Source organism: Arachis hypogaea, chromosome 2 (assembly GCF_003086295.3).
Source record: "Arachis hypogaea cultivar Tifrunner chromosome 2, arahy.Tifrunner.gnm2.J5K5, whole genome shotgun sequence".
In the NCBI taxonomy this organism is placed as follows: Eukaryota; Viridiplantae; Streptophyta; class Magnoliopsida; order Fabales; family Fabaceae; genus Arachis; species Arachis hypogaea.
This window is the reverse complement of record NC_092037.1, coordinates 102,306,456-102,329,199: the sequence shown is the minus strand read 5'-3', so window position 1 is coordinate 102,329,199 and position 22,744 is coordinate 102,306,456. Positions and strand designations below refer to the sequence as shown.

General features: G+C 29.1%; 1 protein-coding gene across 1 annotated transcript; it reads left to right on the top strand.

Annotated features, from left to right (window-relative positions):
• The first annotated feature begins 14,224 nt into the window (after positions 1 to 14,224).
• Positions 14,225 to 18,292, top strand: LOC112759169 (threonine dehydratase biosynthetic, chloroplastic-like). The gene is made up of 9 exons (XM_025807991.3): positions 14,225 to 14,814; positions 15,573 to 15,752; positions 15,867 to 16,136; positions 16,222 to 16,428; positions 16,689 to 16,937; positions 17,021 to 17,091; positions 17,229 to 17,346; positions 17,492 to 17,626; positions 17,714 to 18,292. The coding sequence occupies exons 1-9, from the start codon at positions 14,341 to 14,343 to the stop codon at positions 17,852 to 17,854; spliced, it is 1,845 nt and encodes a 614-aa protein (XP_025663776.1). The 5' UTR covers positions 14,225 to 14,340; the 3' UTR covers positions 17,855 to 18,292.
• Positions 18,293 to 22,744: the final 4,452 nt, after the last annotated feature.

Below are 22,744 nucleotides of genomic sequence, written 5' to 3'. Positions count from 1 at the left end.
TTTAAGCATGTATGTTTTCTTAATACTAAACAAGATGCTATTCACCATCAATTATATGAAGAAAAAAAAAATGAATTTACTCTTATACGAATCTTATATAGGTGTAGTCTATGGTGACCACAAGTTTTGATGTTTATGGTGGCTATGGACTTCACAAAATGATATTTTCAACCAAATAAAATGAAAAATTAAAACACGTTTTAGTTTTATTAATAAATAATTACATGTTTATGAGTGTAAATAAAAGAAAACGATTAGGCCATTTATCATATTTTTTGACAAAAAAATGATCTATCGTTTTCTCTCGTCGTCGGACGTGAAATCACTGTCAATGCCCAAAATTTAAAAAATGATAGCATCTAAAAATACTTACATTGCATTAATTTTTTTTCTCACGTTAATAAATAATTATTTATATCTTTTATTTTTAATTAAAATATTTATTTTATTCTGCAATAAAAATTTTGAAGTCTAAAGTTACTGTTATTAATTAAATTTTAATATTAGTAAAGTGAAATTTAAAATTACTAATTACAAAAAAAGTATAAGTAGATAATGAAAATATTAATGCAATGTAAGTATTTTTAGATACTATCATTTTTTAAATTTTGGGCATTGGTAACGACTTCATTTCCGACGACGAGAGAAAACGATAGATCATTTTTTTTTGTCAATAAATATGATAAATGGTCTAATTTTTTTCTTTTGTTTACACTTTTATTAATAGAATTGAAACATGCTTCAATTTTTTATTTTATTTGATTAAAAATATCATTTTGTGAAGTTTATAGCCATCATAGACACTAAAACTTAGCCACCATAAACTACATCTCTTATATATAGTTTGACATTCAGAAAAAATTGTTAAAAATGACTATTATTTACTGCTTCAACTTTGGAAATTTTAACTTCTTTCTTAATTTACTTTTTATTTTTACCATAAAAATAATAATAATCTCAAGCGAATGAACTATAACTCAAACGGCATAATCTTTCCATATTTACTTAAAGATTGTGAGTTTAAGCCTCTCTATCTTTAATAATAATAATAATAATAATAATAATAATAATAATAATAATAATAATAATAATAATAATAATAATAATAATCTCAAATGCCGTAAAACTTAGTGGGCTCATCATCAACTAATGCTGCAAGTGCCAATCACTATTGGTTTCCACTCCTTGTATTATAAAATAGAAAAAGTTTTAAGTATACTAAAAATATCGGTATTTCAGTTATATTTTAAACATTAATTTTAGTTAATATATATTATATATATTTTTTATAATTTAAATTAATAATTAAAACAACTAAAATATTAATATTTTTTATACACTTAAAATTCTTTCTATAAAATATAAATAATATAATTATTCATACTGTGAATTTATACCTTCACTCATCGAATAACAAACAATATACGTAAAAGATATTTACAAATTTAATATCTTTTAATATTAATTTTATTAATACTCCAAATAACGGTCTAATATCGTTTTAAATATTTGATTACAAACGGTTATATACATGATTTTTTATGGTTAACCAACATGTATGTATTTATTGGAGTGCTAATAAAAAGCCATAACCAATATAAATATACGTGATTTATATAGATGTTTTATGCTAAATTCATATATATATATATATATATATATATATATATATATATATATATATAATTGTCTATTATTTTAAAAGAAGATAGTACTAAGTGTGTAATCATTTGTCTATTGAGTATTATTATATTTAGGAAAAGTATATGGAATATCAGTCAAAAATTAAACAAAACCACATTAATTTATATTAATAATTAATTTTAAATTTTTTAATTTAAAATTTAAAAATTTTAAATTTAATTAATTAAATCTAATTAAAATATATAAAAACCTTCTTCTTTACTTCCACATTAACCTACTCACTTCCAACAATGACTTCTCTCTCTCACACCAGTCCTCTCCGCCTCACCGCAACCCACTCTTTTTCTATCACCGACATCTGGCAAGACTGGTGATCGTTATTATGAGAATTGTAATTCAAAGAGATTAAGTGCAGATGAAGGGTGTAACAATGATTTTCAAGTGGAAGCTGAAGGTTCTTGTAGATCTACAGAAGTTGGATGGCACAGGAAGTGATCAATTGGAGAATCTTGCGGTGGAAACTGGCCACAATTTTAAAAATAATTTTTCCACCATTAATGTGTTCTCAGCCTCACAATATCCTTCCACTCATGTCAAACCAGAATATGCAATTTCCAATGTTCCAAGGTCCTACAACAGAGTTACTTCCATCAAAATCCAGTTTTATGGCCGGCAGCTCCTACAAATGGCTTGATGCTCTACCCACACCCGAATCATTATTTATATGCTAGCCCTTTTGGATATGGTTTGTGAAGAAAATCTCATGCCCCAAGCTGTTCAAGCTGTGATGTTGATGGTTTGATGAATCAGAAGGGATTAAGAGAGGGAGAGAGATAGGTTCTTCTCATTGTTGGAGAGAATGAAAAATTCCCCTTAGAAAATATTTGTTGAGTTATTACACCTTATATACTATGTACTTTTTTTTATGTACTCACACTAAAAAATAATTACAATGTTAAACCTATTATTGATAAAGAAATAATCTAGGTAACACCCTCCCGCAAGCTAGAATTGTGTAAATCTAACAATCCTAGCTTGGAAACATTGGCAAGAAAAGGACCCGGTGGCAGAGCTTTGGTAAGAAAATTAGCAAGTTGATCCTTGGAACGAACTGGCATAAGATGAATGAGACCAGACAAATGCTTTTCACGAACAATGTGGCAGTCCACTTCAATGTGTTTAGTTTTTTCATGAAAAATGCGATTATTGGCAATGTGAATGGCTGACTGGTTGCCACAGAATAGAGTGATAGACTTTTGAAGCGGCAAGCCAATGAAATCCATTAAGAAAGATAACCAACTAGCTTCACAAGTGGCAACAGCAAGAGACCTATATTCAGCTTCTGCAGAGGACTTGGCAACTGTGGTTTGCTTTTTACTCTTCCAGCTAATGAGCGAGTTCCCAAGCATGAAGCAATAACCGGAAATGGAGCGACGAGTATCGGCACAGGTAGCCCAGTCAGCATCGGCAAATCCAGTGAGATGCAGATTAGAAGTAGAGGAGAAGAAGAGACTAGTTGCAGGTCGGCCTTTTAAATATCGGAGTACACGAAAAGCAGCCTGTAGGTGAGAAGTTGTTGCACAGTCCAAAAATTGGCTCAAACGTCCCACAGCATAAGAGATATCGGGTCTAGTATTTGTGAGGTAAAGGAGTCGGCCGATGAGCTGTCTGTAAACAGTGTTGTCTGTTAAAATGGTACCTGGTTCCTTTGAAAGTTTCTGACTATAATCAAATGGAGTAGAGAGAGGCTTGCAATCTAGATAACCAAAATCTCTGAGAAGGTCCATGGTGTACTTCCGCTGATAAATGTGAATTCCAGAGTTAGAGCGTGCTACTTCCATTCCCAAGAAGTATTTGAGATCACCAAGATCCTTTATTTTGAATTTGTCATCCAAATCTTGCTTAATGGAATTGATTTCACCAATGTCATTCCCGGTTAAAACCAAGTCATCAACATATACTAGAATGGCAGTGAAGCTTTGAGATTGTTTCTTAATGAAGAGTGAATGATCATCAAAAAACTGCTTATAACCAGCATCCACAAGAGTCTGAGTGAGCTTAATGTTCCATTGCCTGCTTGCTTGCTTAAGCCCATATATAGATTTTTGCAATTTACAAACCAAACCTGGTTGTGACACAGCCAAACCGGGTGGTATCTTCATATAAACTTCTTTGTCCAAATCTCCATGAAGGAAGGCAGTGTTGACATCCAGCTGTTTCAAATGCCATTTCTTTGCCGCTGCTAATGCTAACATTACTCGTAGGGTAGTCATTTTGACAACTGGACTAAAAGTATCACCATAATCTACTCCTTGCACTTGAGTGAATCCTTTTGCAACTAGCCTCGCTTTGTGCCTTTCTATGGTTCCATCGGGATTGAATTTTACCCGAAAAACCCATTTGCAACCCACAGCCTTCTTGTCTTTTGGGAGTTCAGTGAGACACCAAGTTCTGTTCTGATCTAGAGCTGTCAATTCATCTTGTATTGCCTTTCTCCAACATTCATGTGCAGCCGCTTCCTCATAAGTGCTAGGTTCTTGATTTGAGGTGATGGCTAGAGAAAGTGACTTATATTTCGGGGTTAGTTTATCATATGACAAGTGTTGTGAGATAGGATATAAAGAGTTAGAGTTGGAAACATTGCTAGAGTGAGCTGTGTGGGTTGTCATACAATGATAGTCCTTCAAATAAGTAGGCGGTTTCTTGACTCTTTCAGACTTTCTAGTAATGCAGTCATGTGTGATGTCAGAGTGTTGTGGTGCAGGTGCATTATTAATGTGTGGTGTGGTAATGGGTGCAATGGTGTGTGAGGAAATTGGTGAGTGCATTGAGCTTGAGAAATGTTCATTTGAATCTATGAGTGTGGTATGTGTGGGTGATTGCAAATGATGTGTGGATGGTGTATCATATTGAAAAAGATCAATGCATTGTGGAGTACGAATGGGCACTACAGAAATGTCAGTGCTAGTGGAATGTAAAAATGGAAAATGAGTTTCATAAAAAATTACATTTCTGGATATGAAAATTTCATTTGATTTTAAATCAATAAGTCGAAAACCCTTTGTTCCTAATTTAAAACCAAGAAAAGCTGTTTTTCTGGCTCTTGGGTCTAATTTTGTTCTTGAATTTGTTAATGTGGAGGCATATGCAAGAGAACCAAATACTCTTAAATATGAAAGGTCAGGTAAGTTGCCATACAAAAGCTTATAAGGACTAGCATTATTCAGGTTAGTGCTGGGCAGCCTATTAATTAGGTGAATGGCGTGAGCAACTGCGTATTGCCAAAAACAATGTGGAATTCCTGATTGAAATAGCAGTGCTCTAGCAACACCTAAAATATGCTGGTGTTTTCTCTCTACAATCCCGTTTTGCTCTGGTGTTTCTACACAAGAAGTTTGGTGTAAAATTTCAGTTGATGCAAAAAAGGATTTTAGAGTGAATTCTGGCCCATTGTCGGTCCTTATACACTTAACTTGTTTTTCAAAATGTACTCTGACAAAATTCACAAAATTAATAACCAATTGTGATGCTTCAGATTTGGTTTTCATAAAAAATCCAAGTGAATTTGCTCTTACCATCCACCACAGTCAAAAAATACCTATGTCCTTCATTGGAAGGGACAGAAATAGGACCCCAGATATCCATATGAACTAAATCAAAACAATCTTTTATTTTAGTTGTACTAAGATTAAAAGATAATTTCTTTTGTTTTGCAAAATGACATGAATCACAAGGAAATTTTGAAGCAATACTATCTATAAAAGGATAATACTTCTTCAGAAAAATCAATTTATGCATGGGTATGTGTCCTAATCTAAGATGCCAAATGTTGTTGTGCTCACTGTGTGAAGGTGTGGTGGGATGAGTAGTAGTAGTAGTTACTGCCAATGAAGCTTGCTTTGTTGGAAGAGGGGGAAAATGAGAGAATTCTGGTTCTCTACTCATTGTATATAACCCTTCTATACACTCAGCAATGCCAATCATTTTTGATGTGGATCTATCTTGTATCTCACAACACTTATCATTGATTAACAATTGACAATGTAAGTTTGAGGTTAACTTTGACACAGATATCAATTTAAAATCAAAAGAAGGAATGTATAAAACATTTTTGAGAAAAAAATTTTTAGAGAATGTGATTGTGCCAATGATGGTGCTAACAGTTTTGGTTCCATTTGGCAATATCACATTGATTAGATCAATATTTTGAAAACTTGCAAAATCTTTTAAGTCAAAAGTCACATGATCTGTTGCACCGAAATCAATGACCCATAGTGCAGATTTTGGAGTGATAATGCTCATAATTCTCGCATTAAAATGTAATGCAATGGTTTTACCTGGAGTGGAAGTGTGAATGGAATTAGTCAAATTTTGATTTGCATTATGAGGTTGTTGCTGCACATTTTTGTCTTTGATCAACTCTAACAAGGCAAATCTTTGCTCTGGAGTGAATCCAGATCTTGATATTCCAATGTTCTCTTGGAGACAATTGAGCTGGAATTGTTTGTCACTGAGTATATCATCATGCCCCTCAGTGATCACGTGATTGATGGTGGTGTTATGTTGCTGCCATTGGGAGAAGTGGGAGGAGTACCCATGCTTCTTATAGCATACATCTTCTGTGTGGCCTTGCTTGTTGCAATGAGAGCAAGCCAATGTAGCTCCACGACCTCTGCAATGGGAGGATCTGTTTGCCATGTTTGCCATTTTGAGAAATCAATGAATCACAGAGTAATAAGGATTCAGATCTTCTTCCTTCCAACTCGTTGATCGGAACAGCTATGTTCACCAAGAAAAAATCTTGCGAAATAGCCTCTCATCAAACTCTATTGGATGAGCTTGAAGGAAGAGGTAAGAATGGGGGAAAGAAAATGTCGAAAGAAAAATTAGGGATAGAAAGAGAATGACAAAATTGGATTGATCTCAATTCACAACTTTTTTTTTTGATTCATAGCTTGGTTGCTCTCCACGCTCACCGCACCATGAAGAAAATCTCATGCCCTAAGCTGTTCAAGCTGTGATGTTGATGGTTTGATGAATCAGAAGGGATTAAGAGAGGGAGAGAGATAGGTTCTTCTCATTGTTGGAGAGAATGAAAAATTCCCCTTAGAAAATATTTGTTGAGTTATTACACCTTATATACTATGTACTTTTTTTTTTTATGTACTCACACTAAAAAATAATTACAATGTTAAACCTATTATTGATAAAGAAATAATCTAGGTAACAGTTTGAATGAGAATTAAAAAGACAATAAACTACACAATTACAAAAATATAAAAAAAATATTCATTTAATATGAAAAAAAATATTCTAATATTTAATAAAAGAAATATACAGTTATATTTTAACAAAAATAATTAAATATCTATAAAATTTAAAAAAATATATAAAATTCTTAAAAAATAGAGTTATTCACATTTGTAATACAAAAAAAATTTGAAAAATATATAAAAGAACATCCATTTAGTGTGAAAAAGAAATATTCTGATACTTAGCAAAAAAAATATCTATATATATTAACTCGTAGAGATTTTGAATTCACCCAAAAATATTTGGCTGGTTTTTGGCTAACACCCTTTTAGTTTCCTAGCATTGTTCTTATATTATTTATTTAAGAGTTGAAAATTTTTTATAATTATTAAATAAAAAATTCATAAGTGTTAGAAAAATATTGTCGTCAACTTTATATCAATTAAATATAAAAATAAATATATTTTAAAAAAATAATCTAATTATATCTTAAAATCACAATAAATTTAAATTTTGTCATTTTATTTTCGTCCTAATTTATCCAATAATATGTTGTTTGGATATTGATATAGATATAACATTTTTAAAAAATAAATTACTATTTATATCATAAAAGATATAAATGCTGACATATATATCCCCATTAAATTGAAACTAAATTTGTACTCACATAAAATGTCTTTTGTGTAACAAAAGTATCTTATCTTTAAAAGGTTGGAGTGCTACATATGATACTTTTGTCACATAAAAGATATCTTGCGTAGATACAAATTTAGTTTTGATCTAATAATACAAATATATATATTAATATTTTTATCTTTTATAAATATAAATGATCATTTATTCTCTTTTCAAAATATACAAACTAAACTAATTCGTAATCATGTAAAAATAGTATTTATTTATTAATAACTAATTTAATTTCTAGAACAAACTTAAACCATGTAACTTTTTAAAAGCAATAATTTTGTAACAACTAGCAGACTTTAAAGTCATATAAAAGTTATAAATAAAGTGGATGAGTCAACACAACTTTCGGTTCTTCCATTTGCAAAACCATTATTTAATATTTATTGAATATTTAAAAGACCACAAATTGCAGTGAGTTTACTAAAGTAGCCAAAACATTTGTCCTATCTGCTAGTTACCTTAATCATTGTCTTATTCGTATTACATTACATCATTATTATTCTACCACTAATATTTTCTAAATAGAGCATTATACTAGGAGAAAATAATAATAATAATAATAATAATATATAATCCTTTTAAATTTGTTGAAAAATTCAAATTAATTAATTTTCTTTCCACTCTAAAACTATATGTATTGATATTTAAATAGTTTTATATCTTTTAAGATTTACCCTGCAATTTGGAGAGAGAAAAAAAATCATTTTTTCTTATAAATAAAGAGTGTAATTCTGAAAAAGAGAATCGAAGTCCTTTTCTTAAGTATAAATTAATTTATTTGATAGATCACATTTCTCTTTAATAAATATCTCTAAACATATAAACACTAAGTTCTCACGAGAAAATCATCAAATAAAAAAATCAAATTTTTAAAAGAAAAATATCTGGATAAATAAAAGGATATTACGATAAATATTGCACAAAAATAAGAGTAAATATTATTATTGCAAATTTTTCGTATATTTAGTATTAAATTTATGTATAAGTAATATTTCAATATCTCTTCAACATTCATAACTATCTATGTAACTGGACACGAGCTATGAAGTATGAATACTTCGTTGAGTTGTGCGGATACAATATTATTGATGTGTCTGCTGTGTCTTAATAAAAAATAAAAAAAAATTTTCTGGACATGTTTGGATACACATAAATACTATCACATGTAAACATGTTCAATCGTATTCTTAACATATATTCTTAAAATAAATTTAAATATAGTATATATTATTATTTATTAAAATTAAAATATTTTAAATATTTGATATAATTAAAATAAGACATTAAAAATAATAAAAAATTTTAATTTATATTTTAATATCAATAAAATATCAAAATGTTATTATAATTTATCTAAAAAATACTTTATATTTTATATATATGCGTGTTCCCGTATTATATAAAATTATAAAATTTGTGTGTCGATATATTCTATAAAATTTTAAAATTCGTTTGTCAATATATTTTGTATTATATTATATTCCGTATCCGTATCAGTATCCGTGTATCATAGCGCACAAGGGTCTCATGAAAGAAAGGCCATCAAACTCTGAAGTCTTCTTTATTAAATGATAATTTGATTTGATTTTTCCCCACCTTCACAACACATAGTCACACGTGCAAGTAAGCATCCCTGAGAGATAATGACATTTTCACTATTTTTAAAAAATATCAAGCACATACATAGTAAAGTTTAATTTATTTATAATAATACTCCTTTTCAAAATATATCTAGGGCTATATATTATATATTATATACTATACGAATAAAAAAATATTGATATTCAATCTTTTTTAAAATGCCTTTTATTATTATATATATTTTATTATTATTTTCATATAATTTAAATTCAAAACTTCCTAACTAATTTATAAACTATTATTTACCATCTCAATTAATTATACTTTTGTTATATTTACATAAGTGTAATGAATAAAGGATTGATTCAATTGACAACAAATATACTAGTACGTATATATAATAATTTTAACACATTGCACATGAAATGTGAGTATGAATAAGTTTTTTTTTTTTTTTTCATTAGGGTAGGGATCTCATTATTTATGCACAAAATTCCAATGGCTCAACAAATTGTTCCTTGTCACTTAGTCATTTTTTTTAGGAAGATGCTATTTATGTTGGACCCACAACATATGGAATCACTAGAATCAGTCACGAGGCAATATCTTAGGTTTTATTGTTAGTTACACATATTAAAGAAATACATTATTATTGTTATTATTTTGAATTAATTCAGAGTTTTGGTACTTTCATTATTTTAAATAGATTCGCATGAATAATGGTTTAAAACTAAAATTTTATATATCTATCGTGTTGTTGCATGTGCCAATGGTTAGAAAATTATTAATTTTTTAATTTATTTATGGATAATACTATTTGTTAGAAATAAGAGATTAAACTGAAGAAAGAATGATATATTATTGAGTATGTTTAAATTGTTTATTTAGGTTATCTAGAATGATACAATATAGAAGGGTTATATAGGTGATAAGAAAATCATAATAATAATAACGTAATATTCTATAATAAATATTCAGATATACTAAATAATTCTAATTGATTCTAATTGATTCTAATTATATTCTAACACTATTAATAATCGTAAATTAAATTATTTTATATTAAATAACTTTTTTTTTTTGAATTAAGAAGTACTCAATACAACATGGTGGAACAACCAAATCCAGGAAACATAAGTAAATCTCAAAACACAAACATTACTAACAACCCCAAATTAAAAGTGATATCAATCTCTCGTCATCTTCGGTATAGCCATCAAAAACCCAAAGGGAGCACCACCAAATCACTCGTCAGAGAGCATAAAAGACATGTTGATGATTTCCACTACTCCTGACGCATGATTATTGAAGATTCTATCATTTCTTTCTAGCCAAATTGTCCAAACTACAGCAAAGAATCCAACCAACCACTTTTTGCATGCGTCCAGCTCTCAAAATGTTGCTTTAGTGTACCTGGTATGGTCCATGACCTTCCAAGGGCGATCAAACAGTTTGACCTGTATTATCATAAATGTTGAACACTTAAATAAATTATTATTACTTTTAATTTAAATTTATATGAGAATGAAATCGGAGATACTATTTTATTGGTAATACTAAAAAAAAACCAAGATTTATCTTATTTAACATTTATTAATTATTATAATATTAATAAATATTAAATAAAAAATTCTTACTATTTTTTGTTAATTTTTTTATTACTAAATATTTTTGCTATTTTATTTAAAATTTAAAGTTTAATAGATCACATTTAAATATAAATAATAATTTAAAATTTTATTAGTCTCCAACATATTCAAATCATCACCATAATCTTTTTCAGATACGCTTTTGTTCTCATATATCTTTCTTAATGATTTTTCCAGCACCAAATATTTTAGACTATGATGGAGGCTTATATTAATTATATCAGCTCAGAAAATTTCGTACAAGGTGTTAATGTACATACATTTAGTCATCACGTTTTTCTTAAACAAAGTATACATAATCAATTATCGGAGCAATATTGCGTTTTTCTTTCCAACAGAAAAGGGAATGGATTTTTAGGAAAAATAATTTTTTTTTTTGTAATACACTTTTTTTAACACATGGATGGGAAAACTTATAACTTTACATCAAGAAAAAACCTTTCTTTTTTTTTTTTATAAAGGAAGAAGGTATATACATCTTCTTTGTACAATTATGAGTGTCATTTTGATAGATGTGATGATCAATAATATTGCTAATAAAAAATAAATATATAGCCACACAATATTCGTAGAAGAGTTGCAAAATACTTGATCGTTATGTTAATCTGTGTGTCAAATTTTAACTATGTTACATGTATATAAAATTTTATTTATAAATTTAATTATTTTTATAGAATAATGTATATTAAAATATAAAGTATATATTAAAAAGGTATAAAATAACTAACATATGTCTTTACAAATAAATATATAGTATTTAATTTTATGATTAAATTTGTGTGTGTATATTTTGAAAAAATTTTTTTTGTGTAATATAAGTAGAAATTATAATAATTTATATGTATATGTGAAAATAAAACTAATAAAATATCAAAAGATTAATCCATTAGAATCAATTGTTAGTAAAATGTTATTCTTCTTGTTAATGAGTTATAACTCAAATAGTATAGTCTTTATATTCATTTAGAGGCTGCGGATTCAAGTTTAACTTTTAACTTTAAAAAAAAAATGGTTCTTTTAATTTTTTATGTACAATATAATCACTACCCTAATTTTCCAAAAGAAGAATTATTCAATCTCCTTGATCAACAACTTAATAGGATCTATCCATCGTCATAAATTCATAATTCCTAACCTGCCATAGCTACAAGCATAGCGTGAAATAATAGGGTTTACCCATTCAATATTTTCTTAGAGGAAATTCTCTTCTCTTGCTTGGCTAAATTTATTATGATTGAAAAACCGTAAAAAAATAAATGCATCAATTAATTTAATTAAATTTTAACCACAAGTAAAATTGATTGAGTTACTTGTTATCATACCTTAACTTATGTCACAAGTGTTTAAGATTTTAGAAAATGCAAACACATAATATAGTAAGTTAACAGAATGAATGATATCAACATTACCAACGTTATTATTAAGTTATATTTTTTATTATTGTGTTAGAGAAGCATAATTAAACTTTTTTTATAACATTATTTTTAATTTTTTTTTGTAAAAAATTTTCAAATTCTATCAATTAATTATTAATGTTCTAGAATTAAAGAAAAAACATTTATATTAATAATCATTGATGAATCAATTTTTCATACATATTAATATCAAATATTACTAACTCTTAAATATAATAATTATTTGTGTCAAATTTTTTTGAGATTTGAATAGGACATCTAAAATTTTTTAAGATTAAAATAAAATATTTAAAATATTAAAAATTGAATTAAAATTTATCTAAACATTAAAAAACAAAATAATATTTTATCAAAACAAGCCTTTAACCCTTCACCTTTTTAATAATACTTTATCAAAACAAGCCTTTAACCCTACACCTTTTTAATATGCTTGTACATTAGCATTATATGTACATATAATTTTATAGTAAAAAGTGTTAGGTGGTGAAATGATAGTGTAATTTAATTTGCAACGGCTCTTCTTTATCTATTATTAAAGAAAAATTAGAGTCATAATAAGTTAATAGTGTCATATATCTCTTAAATCTTATGAATCAAATAAAGTACATACAATGCATCTATTCATTTTCTTTTGACATATTTCATAAAAAGGTTTTCCAGTCAAATAATGCATTTCCCATTTGATGATTACCTAGCAAAATATCCATATATATTTTTCTAGTCTCATTAATTAACACAAGACTAAACTAATCTTTCAAAAAATTGGGATTTATGTTTGTGAGACCACGGTGTTATTTTAATTAATAAGAAGAATAAATTACAGAAGAATGCTAGATGATCATAAAAAATTATTATTTTTAATTATCAGTTTGTTATTAATATTTAAAAATATAGACTAAAGTATCTTATTAAATAATTAGACTAAAGAAATTAAATTAATAACTAAAAATAATGACTAAAATCAATAAATTTTGATAATTTTTTAATATTTTTTAATTACTAAAATAGTATCTAATAAAAGATATTAATATTAATAAAATGAGATTTAAAAAATAAGTCTTTCAATTTGTAACTCCTAAAAAGTCATAAATATTTAGGCCGTATTTAAAACAGAAATCAAAATTGAGTTGAGAGATAAAAATTAAATTATGCCTCATTATTGTATTTAGTTTAAGATAAATATAAAGATTGATAGATAGATTTATAAATTAAAAAATTAAATAAAAATATTTTAAAAGAAATATTATTAAAATTTCAGTATCTATTTTTAAAAATTTGAGTCTCAAACAGATATTTTCCTTTGATTTATTTTGTCAAAAATTATGTTTTTTGAAGCATTTTTTATTTAGAGAAGAAACCAATCTTAGATATTGAACACCTCATATGGACATGGTAGAGCAGACACATAACCTCACCCCTTTGGTCTCTTTTTCCTTTCCATTAATTGTTTATTAGAGAAGGATTAGCAACTTACTATTTTGACCAATATAAACATTAAATTATTATTAATAAATAATTTTAATAAATATATATATATATATTCTAAAAAATATAAATATAAATTATATTAATTTATGTACATAAAATTATAATATAAATATAAATATAAATTATATATATTTTATATATAAAATATATATAAACATAGATACAAATTATTATTGAGCAAAAATAATAATATTTGTTGATTATATAATATTAATCTATTTATATAAGGAGTAGTGGACTTTTGAATTAACTTTTAGTAATTTCCATAATTGAAGAATTAAATTATTTAATATTTTTAAAAATAGAGATTAATTTGTATGATACTAGAAAAAATATATTTATTTTTCCATTGAGATATAATACCACAAAAAATAATCTCGAATTATTTAGTTATTGACAGAAACATTTTTAATTTATGATAAAAGACAAAAATATTCTTTGTTATTAGACATTTCTTAAAAATACTTTTAATATATATTTATTTTCATAAATATATATAAAAGCTTCAAGTGGTTCCTCTCATTTCCCTCGCTGCAAATTGCTAAAGAAGGAGACCATAATTTCTCGAAAGCAAACAAGAAAACAAAAAAAGCGTCCAACTTTGTCTCTTTCTCTCAATCATGGACACTCTCCGATTCTCCACCACCACCACCACCACCACCACGCCGCAGCCACTCCTTAAACGACACGGTTTCACCAGAATGCCACGTAACCAGCTTCCTCAAACCCGCCGCAACTTCATCGCCGCCACCCTCACCAACCCTCCCTCCGCCGCCGCCACCGAAATCACCGCAATTCCCTCTTCCTCCGTCCCGGTCTCCGATGCCGTCGAAGATCCGTTGTTGTCAGTGTCTCCGCCACGTCCTCGGGTCTCACCCGATTCGCTTAGGTACCCACCCGGTTACGTAGGGGCAGTGCCGGAACGATCAGGCTCCGACGGAAACGACGCGGTAATCGGCGCCATGACCTACTTAACGAACATACTCTCTTCGAAGGTCTACGATGTCGCCATTGAATCACCTCTTCAGCTCGCTCCTAAGCTCTCTGAGAGACTCGGTGTTAAGGTTTGGCTCAAAAGGGAGGACTTGCAACCCGTAAGTTTTTCAATTTTGAAACTTGGGTTCTTTAGTTTATAACTCTGTTTCTTGTGGGTTGGTGTCAAATTTTGATTTTTTTTTCCTTAATGTGGATTGATTGTGTTGAGTGATTTGTAATTTGAGTTTTTTTTTTTTTTTTTCTGTAGAAAATAGCTGTGATGTTTATTGTGTAGATGGAAGGAGCTATCAACTTTGTTTCAATCAATCAGTTAAAGTTTTGCAGTAGTTTGTTGTTATTTTCTACCCTCACAAAGTTTTACACTTTCCTTGATTGTGACATCGGGAACTCTCTTAAGTTTAGCTGAAAGTTTCTGGTTTTAGGCATGTACCCGTTTGTTTACAGTTTTTTTTTTTTTTTTTGGATTTTGATGTGGTTTTGAATTTTGATGATGTTGCTTATTTTTGTTTGTATAAAGGAAATAGCTTTGGTAGTTATGGTGTAGATGATAGGAGCTATGGTCTATAAGTCAATTAGAATTTACTCAATTTAGATTGTTTGCTTATTTTAATGCAAAACTACTTATGATCAAAAGTTTCCTGAGTTAGCTTTCACTTTGTCCGGTTGGGTACACTTGAAATTTTGATTTGATTATGTAACATTTGCACTGGGAAGTTTAACATGGCCTTGTGCTTTAAGCAAATCATGAATAAATAGTGGAATGTGTATGTTTTGCAGTGGAATATGTGCGTGCGTTGAAGTGGTATATGTGCATTGTCATTGAGTTTCTGAGATTGTGGGCTATTGCCAATGCCAGGTTTTCTCATTTAAGCTCCGCGGAGCTTATAATATGATGGCGAAACTTACAAAGGAGCAGTTGGAGAAAGGGGTTATTTGCTCGTCAGCTGGAAATCATGCTCAAGGAACTGCATTAGCTGCTAAGAAACTGAATTGCAAAGCTGTGATCGCAATGCCTGTTACCACTCCAGAAATTAAGGTACTCGTCATTGATTTTTCTGCTCACCTATATGTTTGCTGTTGTATTTCAAAAGAAATCTAGTTATAAGGTGTTTTCATCGCTTCTTCTTTTTCGCCCGTTTGAACTTTACAGTGGAAATCTGTGGAGAGGCTGGGGGCTACGGTTGTCCTCATTGGGGATTCATACGACGAAGCACAAGCATATGCTAAGAAACGTGCAAAAGAGGAGGGCCTTACATTCATACCTCCCTTTGATCATCCTGATGTTATAATGGGCCAGGGAACCGTTGGTATGGAAATTGTGCGCCAAATTCAGGGTCCGCTACATGCAATCTTTGTGCCTGTGGGAGGCGGTGGTCTCATTGCTGGTATTGCTGCTTATGTGAAGAGGGTTTCTCCCCAGGTTCACATGATTTTATATGAATCCTTTTCCATTTCACTTTTCTTTGATTAAGAGCAATCAAATGACCATTAACATATTTACACAGGTTAAGATCATTGGGGTAGAGCCCACTGATGCAAATGCAATGGCTTTATCACTTCACCATGGTCAAAGAGTGATTTTGGACCAGGTTGGAGGATTTGCAGATGGTGTAGCTGTTAAAGAGGTCGGTGAAGAAACTTTCCGCTTATGCAAGGATTTGGTGGATGGTGTTGTTCTTGTGAGCCGTGATTCAATTTGCGCATCAATAAAGGTGAGATCTCCAGTGCTGGCTGGTTCAAATGTAGTTCTCTTGATGTTTGTTGCTCAAGCTATAAAATTGCTTAGGGACCTATAAAATTGCGTGTGAGAAGTTAAATTTCAAATAGTTGTACAACTATCTTCCATATAATATCTAGAGCCAGAGTTCATTGCAAAAATTATTGCACAATATACATTGGACGAAAAGCACATGGCAGATTCTATATGACTTGAACTGTTTGGAGATGATGACAGGAGTAAAACTTCTTGCAGGACATGTTCGAGGAGAAAAGGAGCATCTTAGAACCAGCTGGTGCCCTTGCCCTTGCTGGAGCCGAGGCATACTGCAAGTATTACGGGATCAAGGGTGAAAATATTGTAGCAATAACCAGTGGAGCAAACATGAATTTTGATAAACTTAGGGTGGTGACTGAGCTCGCTAACGTTGGTCGCAAACAAGAGGCTGTGCTTGCAACTGTTCTGCCAGAGGAACCTGGCAGTTTCAAACATTTTTGTCAACTGGTATATTATATATACGACTTCGAGTGACACTTTTCGTTAAGAAAAGGGTTTTTCATAGTTGATCTAACCCTTTGGCCTCGCAGGTTGGGCAGGTTAATATCACGGAGTTCAAATACAGATGTAATTCCGATATGAAGGCTGTGGTCCTCTACAGGTAAGATAATGCAATGAATTCATTGACATCTTTCTGGCTCAGATGATTGGCTTTTGATGACTTTCTTTTTGGATACGGCTAAATATCTATTGAGAAGTAAGCCGATAAATGTTATCATCCTTCGTATTTGTGTTCAGCGTTGGGGTACACACAGTGTCGGAACTAAGATCGATGCAGGAGAGGATGGAAACTTCTCAACTTAAAACCTACAATCTCACAGATAGTGACTTGGTGAAAGATCACTTGCGTTACCTGGTATATTGGTCACTACTCATTATTGAAGCTGTTACTTCTATCCAACCTAAAATTTGTATTTGATTAGAATTTCTTCTTATTCATAGCTTCTCTTGCAGTCTTTGTATTGTTGAGCTAAGTTAACTTTGTTTACAACAATTATCAGATGGGAGGCCGATCAAATGTTCAAAACGAGGTTCTCTGTCGATTTATCTTCCCAGAAAGACCGGGAGCTTTGATGAAATTCTTGGACTCCTTCAGCCCGCGCTGGAATATTAGTTTGTTCCACTATCGCGGGGAGGTGAGAAATTTTCGAGTCTCTTCTTCCATTTTTATTTTGGTATGGAATCTCTTGATCAATGCATCATGCATACTTGTTTGCCAACAGGGTGAAACCGGGGCGAATGTGTTGGTCGGAATACAAGTACCGAAAAATGAGATGGACGAATTCCATGGTCGCGCCAACAGGCTCGGATATGATTACACGGTGGTGAACAATGATGATGATTTCCAGCTTCTAATGCATTGATGAACTAAGCATCAAGCCTGCATTGTAGTGAACAAGATGATCATATTTATCTTCAACAACATTCCGATTCTTAGAGGGTAATGAGGAACAAACTCAAGTAGTGAAACCATGTTCATCAAACATATGCATCAGGTGAATAGAGGAACTAGTGTGATTTCTATATACCTAGTGCGGCACTATATATTACTTTCTGTTCTGGTAATCTATGATGTGTGTGTGTTGAATCTTGAATCCTCTAATGTTGTTGAGAATTGTCTTACATATATGTAATGTAATATATATGCATAAACTAGAAGGAAGGTTGCTTCTGCTTTTAAGTCTTTAACTTTCAGCAGCATAAGGATTATTAATATTGTAGCTGTTGGAAAGTTTCAAGTTGAATAACACATTATTAGAATAGCACTATAGAGAAGTAGTAGTGAGCTTTGAGAGTTAAAATCCTCCTTTAATATTAACCTTTTAAATTTAGATTTAATTGTATATGGTGCATATCGAAACATTTATTATAAAAGTATAATCATAATTATATAATGAAAATTCCTATCCTACCTATAATTTTTTATTTGATGATATAGAATATAAGAATAATAATTAAAATTTATTATTATTATTATTATTATTATTATTATTATTATTATTATTATTATTATTATTACAAAATATAATACATATATTTTTCAATTCAAGACATCCTAACCTATAATATACATAATATGTATAACCATTCTTGGGTGAGAAATGATTAATAATATTAGATATATTAATTATGCAAGATACAATTCTTGTACATATTAATTATGTGAGAGAAAATTAAGATTAATAATTAATACTAGACACAAATAAAATTATTAAATTATCCATATAATGAGCATAAAATAAAAACACACATTTCTTTTTTTTTTTTTGTTAAAGACCAAAACAGGTAAAAATTGGATATACTGTCTTTTTATCTTATATTTTTTATTAATGAGTTATAGCTCAAATGACATAATTTCTCCGTACTCATCTAAGAGATCGTGAATTTGAATTTCTCTATTTTTGGTAAAAAAAAGACCAAAATAGGTAAGATTTTAATATTTTATTTTATAATATGACAATTTTTATTCTCTAATCTTTCTATTTGTGCCAATTTTTTGTGATACTGTTAGGCAAAAAATTATTATCACTTAAGAAAAAAAAAGTTGTTTTAAACAAATAAATATAAGATAACATTATTATTAACTTATAAAGTCAGTTTCGGTGTATTAGGAAAATCTTCTAATTCATTAATAAAAAAGTAGTTCTTATTCAAAATTTGAATTGAGCCTAAATTATGAGACTGCCTTAGGACTTGCTATCGGAGTATATCCTTCCATGGTAACACAAAGATTGTATATGCGTCTCTATTCAATATTTCAAAATCTTTCTTACCAAAATTCGTATGTCATGTCAAATGTTTTAGTTTTGGGGTGTCAGGTTCACATAGGCTCCGTTTGGTTGATGTATAGGATAAGACATAGACACAAAGACACATACATTAAAGACATAGATATAAAATATTTGTGTTTATGTATTGTGTTTGGTAAAAACAATGAACAAGACACAAATATTTGAAAACGACTGAATTATCCTTCATTTAACCACAATTTTACCAAACACTAGTGCACACCCATCACCTCAAACGCTACATGTCATTACCATTAAATTTTTATTTCTTTTAGTATTTTTTCTTCTAATATCATCTCAAATTATCATTCAAATATTAAATATACAAATTTTTTAAAAAAAATAGAAAACCAAAGCCTAAAATTTATCAAAGATTAATTAAAATTCAAATAAATAAAAAATTAAATGTATAATTTTTTTTGAAAAAAACGGAAAAACAAATTTGGTTGTAAAATCTAAAAGAGGAAGTAAAAAAAAATATTTGGAGAGATAAAAGGATAAATTTTAAAAATTTAAAAATTGAATAAGGATGAAAAAGTAAAAAATTAGTGTCTCACAAATTATATCTCAGTGTCTCATCAAATTGGAGGTACACAAATTTAGTGTCTTCGTGTCCATCCATGTCCTCCCGTGTCCATCAAAAATTTGTATCTCACCAAACCAAACAGCAGACATGTGTCACTGTGTCTATGTCTCATTGAGACATGAACATCAACCAAACACTACGATATATCACAATATAACTTGTCACATGCCATTAATTTAGAAAATAACAATGCATATAATTCTACTACACCTACTGCTACTAAGGTAGAAAATCCTAGACATGTGTTTCCTAACATGTCAAGAGCTGTTAATCAATCAAGTCAAACTGTTGGATTTTTAGTAAACATTAGACAGCAGATGGGAGAGAGTTACTATGATCTAGTAAACATGTTAACTCATCAAATGGTGATTGTTTTGAGTTTTTTCTTAAAAAACACAAATACTAGAATTGAACAGTTAAATAGATAAGTTAATAGAATTGCTACTATGATAAATTTAAAAGAAAATGACAACTATAATTTAGGATTCAATAATGTCAACCAAAATGATGGAACAATTTCTAGTTATGATGTTCATATGTCTAGACATGGTCAAAATGCTGATAATATGTTGGAAAGGCTTAGACAAAACAATATTGGGAGACAAGATGTCAATTAAGTGATTGAACAAATTCTGAAAAGATCGAGAATTAATGTTAGATTTGCAAATCAACCTCAATTTATGTCTCCTTTTCCTGAATTTATCCAACAAACTAAATTACTTGAGGGATAGAAGTTTCCTAAGTTATTAACTACATTCTCTGGAGAAGATGAAAAATCGTCAATATAGCACATTGTTCGCTATACCGTCGAAATCAATGAAGTGACATCAAATGAGTATTTAAAAATAAAATTTTTTTCCTCTTTATTGACAAGAAATGCTTTACATAGTTTTCTACCCTAAAGCCAAATTCAATTCACTCTTAGATGCAATTAGAAAAAGAGTTTCCTAAACAATTTTTTCGTAGTGAATTAAGAATTAGTTTAAGTAATTTATTCTCCATCAAACGCAATGTAGGAGAATTAATTGATAAATATTTGGCTAGATTAACAAACATAAGAAATAGATGCTTTACTTCAGTTCAGACTCTGAAGTTGTCAAAATTACTATAACTGGATTAGAATTTGGAATTAAGAAAAAGTTTGTAAATCAACACTATCATGACATGACTCAACTTACTGAAAATGTTAGACAAATCGAACAGTTAAAAGTTAAAAAAGAAACAAAGAATAAAGAAATGATAAAAGAAAGATGAAATATTCATCAAACATCTCATTAAATAAGCCATATAGAAAATGATTGGAAAAAAATTTTCGAAGTACAAAGTAAATGACTATTCTGTAAATAAGGGGTAATTTTGATGGGAAAAAAATATGACAAAAATGATCTAATCTTCTTTATTTTTCTATCATATATTATTTTTGTCTCATTCTTATCTTTATTTTTTATTTTCTCTTTTCTTTTTCTATTTCTTTATCTTTTTTCTCTTTTTTATTCATCTTAATCTTTTTTACCTTTTCTTTCTCATTTTTTTTATCTTTTAAATTCCTATGTCTTTTTTGTCTTTTGGTTCTAATCATTTTATTTACCTTGTTATAGCTTTATTTTTCAACCAAAAAAAAATCAAGTTTAAAAGTATGAAACAAAAACAATCTCTTATTGATATTTGGATATATAATTCATAAGTACAAAATATTTAATTGACTTAAAAACAATCTCTTATTCAAAATTTGAATTAAACCTAAATTATGAGACATGCTATGTGCGAGAGTAGTTATTAACATAAAGCATTAAAGTAGGGTGTAGAACTGCCGTCAAGGAAGCAAGTGTGGACGGTTATTTAAATTTGAAAACTGATGAAGATCATTATAGGAGTAACTGTCATTTGACATTAGATTAATCTATAAATAGAGTTTGAGGCAAACATGGTAATCAATTTAGTTCTTTTAGAAAACACTTAGAAACCTAAAACTCTCTCAACTTTTTGGTATCACAGAATAAAATTAAAAATCTTAAAAGTAATTTTTTTGAATTCAAACACTTATAATTTATTTTTTTAATTTTTATTAATAAATTTTTTTTACTTTTACATATTTTTTTATATTTATATTTTTTAATTTTTTTTAATTTCTACAATTTATTTTAACTCTAACATTTTATATTTATGTATTTATTTGTTACTTTCATCCTTTTTAATTTTTATTGATATTACAATTATGGCATCGAAATATCCACATTTTATGGAGTTCAATTTGATGGAGTAGCTATCCAGCTGATGGTGTTTTAGTTATTGCGGTCCCCATGCACTTCAATGCTTGTATTACTAAACTAGTGATGTATAAATGTATTCCATTACCATTAAGTGTTTAATTTGATACATCCTTATATATATGGTGGGGATGCATCTCATCTTCATTTGCACTTTGCTAGGTTGATGGAGATTCTTGATATTTACTAAAGTCTGGTCAATTCAAATGTATTATACCATAATAAGGCAATTTTTTTTCGAGGCATTAATTTATCCACGGCTGGTCATCGATAAACTTTGACGCCACGTTGGTGTCAATTGGCGCGTGATAATATTATTGGGTGAAAATTTAGGTGCAGTCGACTTCACTTAAAGTTGATAGTTAAGAGCCGTTAGATGGTTTGACTGATTTGACTAAATTTTTATTTAACGACTTTTAACTATCAACTTCACGTGAAGTTGAATACACTTGAGTTTACATTATATTGTTGACGTGTGCTCTTTACCGTCGGTCTAGTCCGTAACTATTTATTCGGACTATTTATTTTTTAAAATTTAATTATACATATGTAAATATATATTAAAATTTTTAATATAAAAATAACTTTATATTAAGTTTTCATCATCGATAA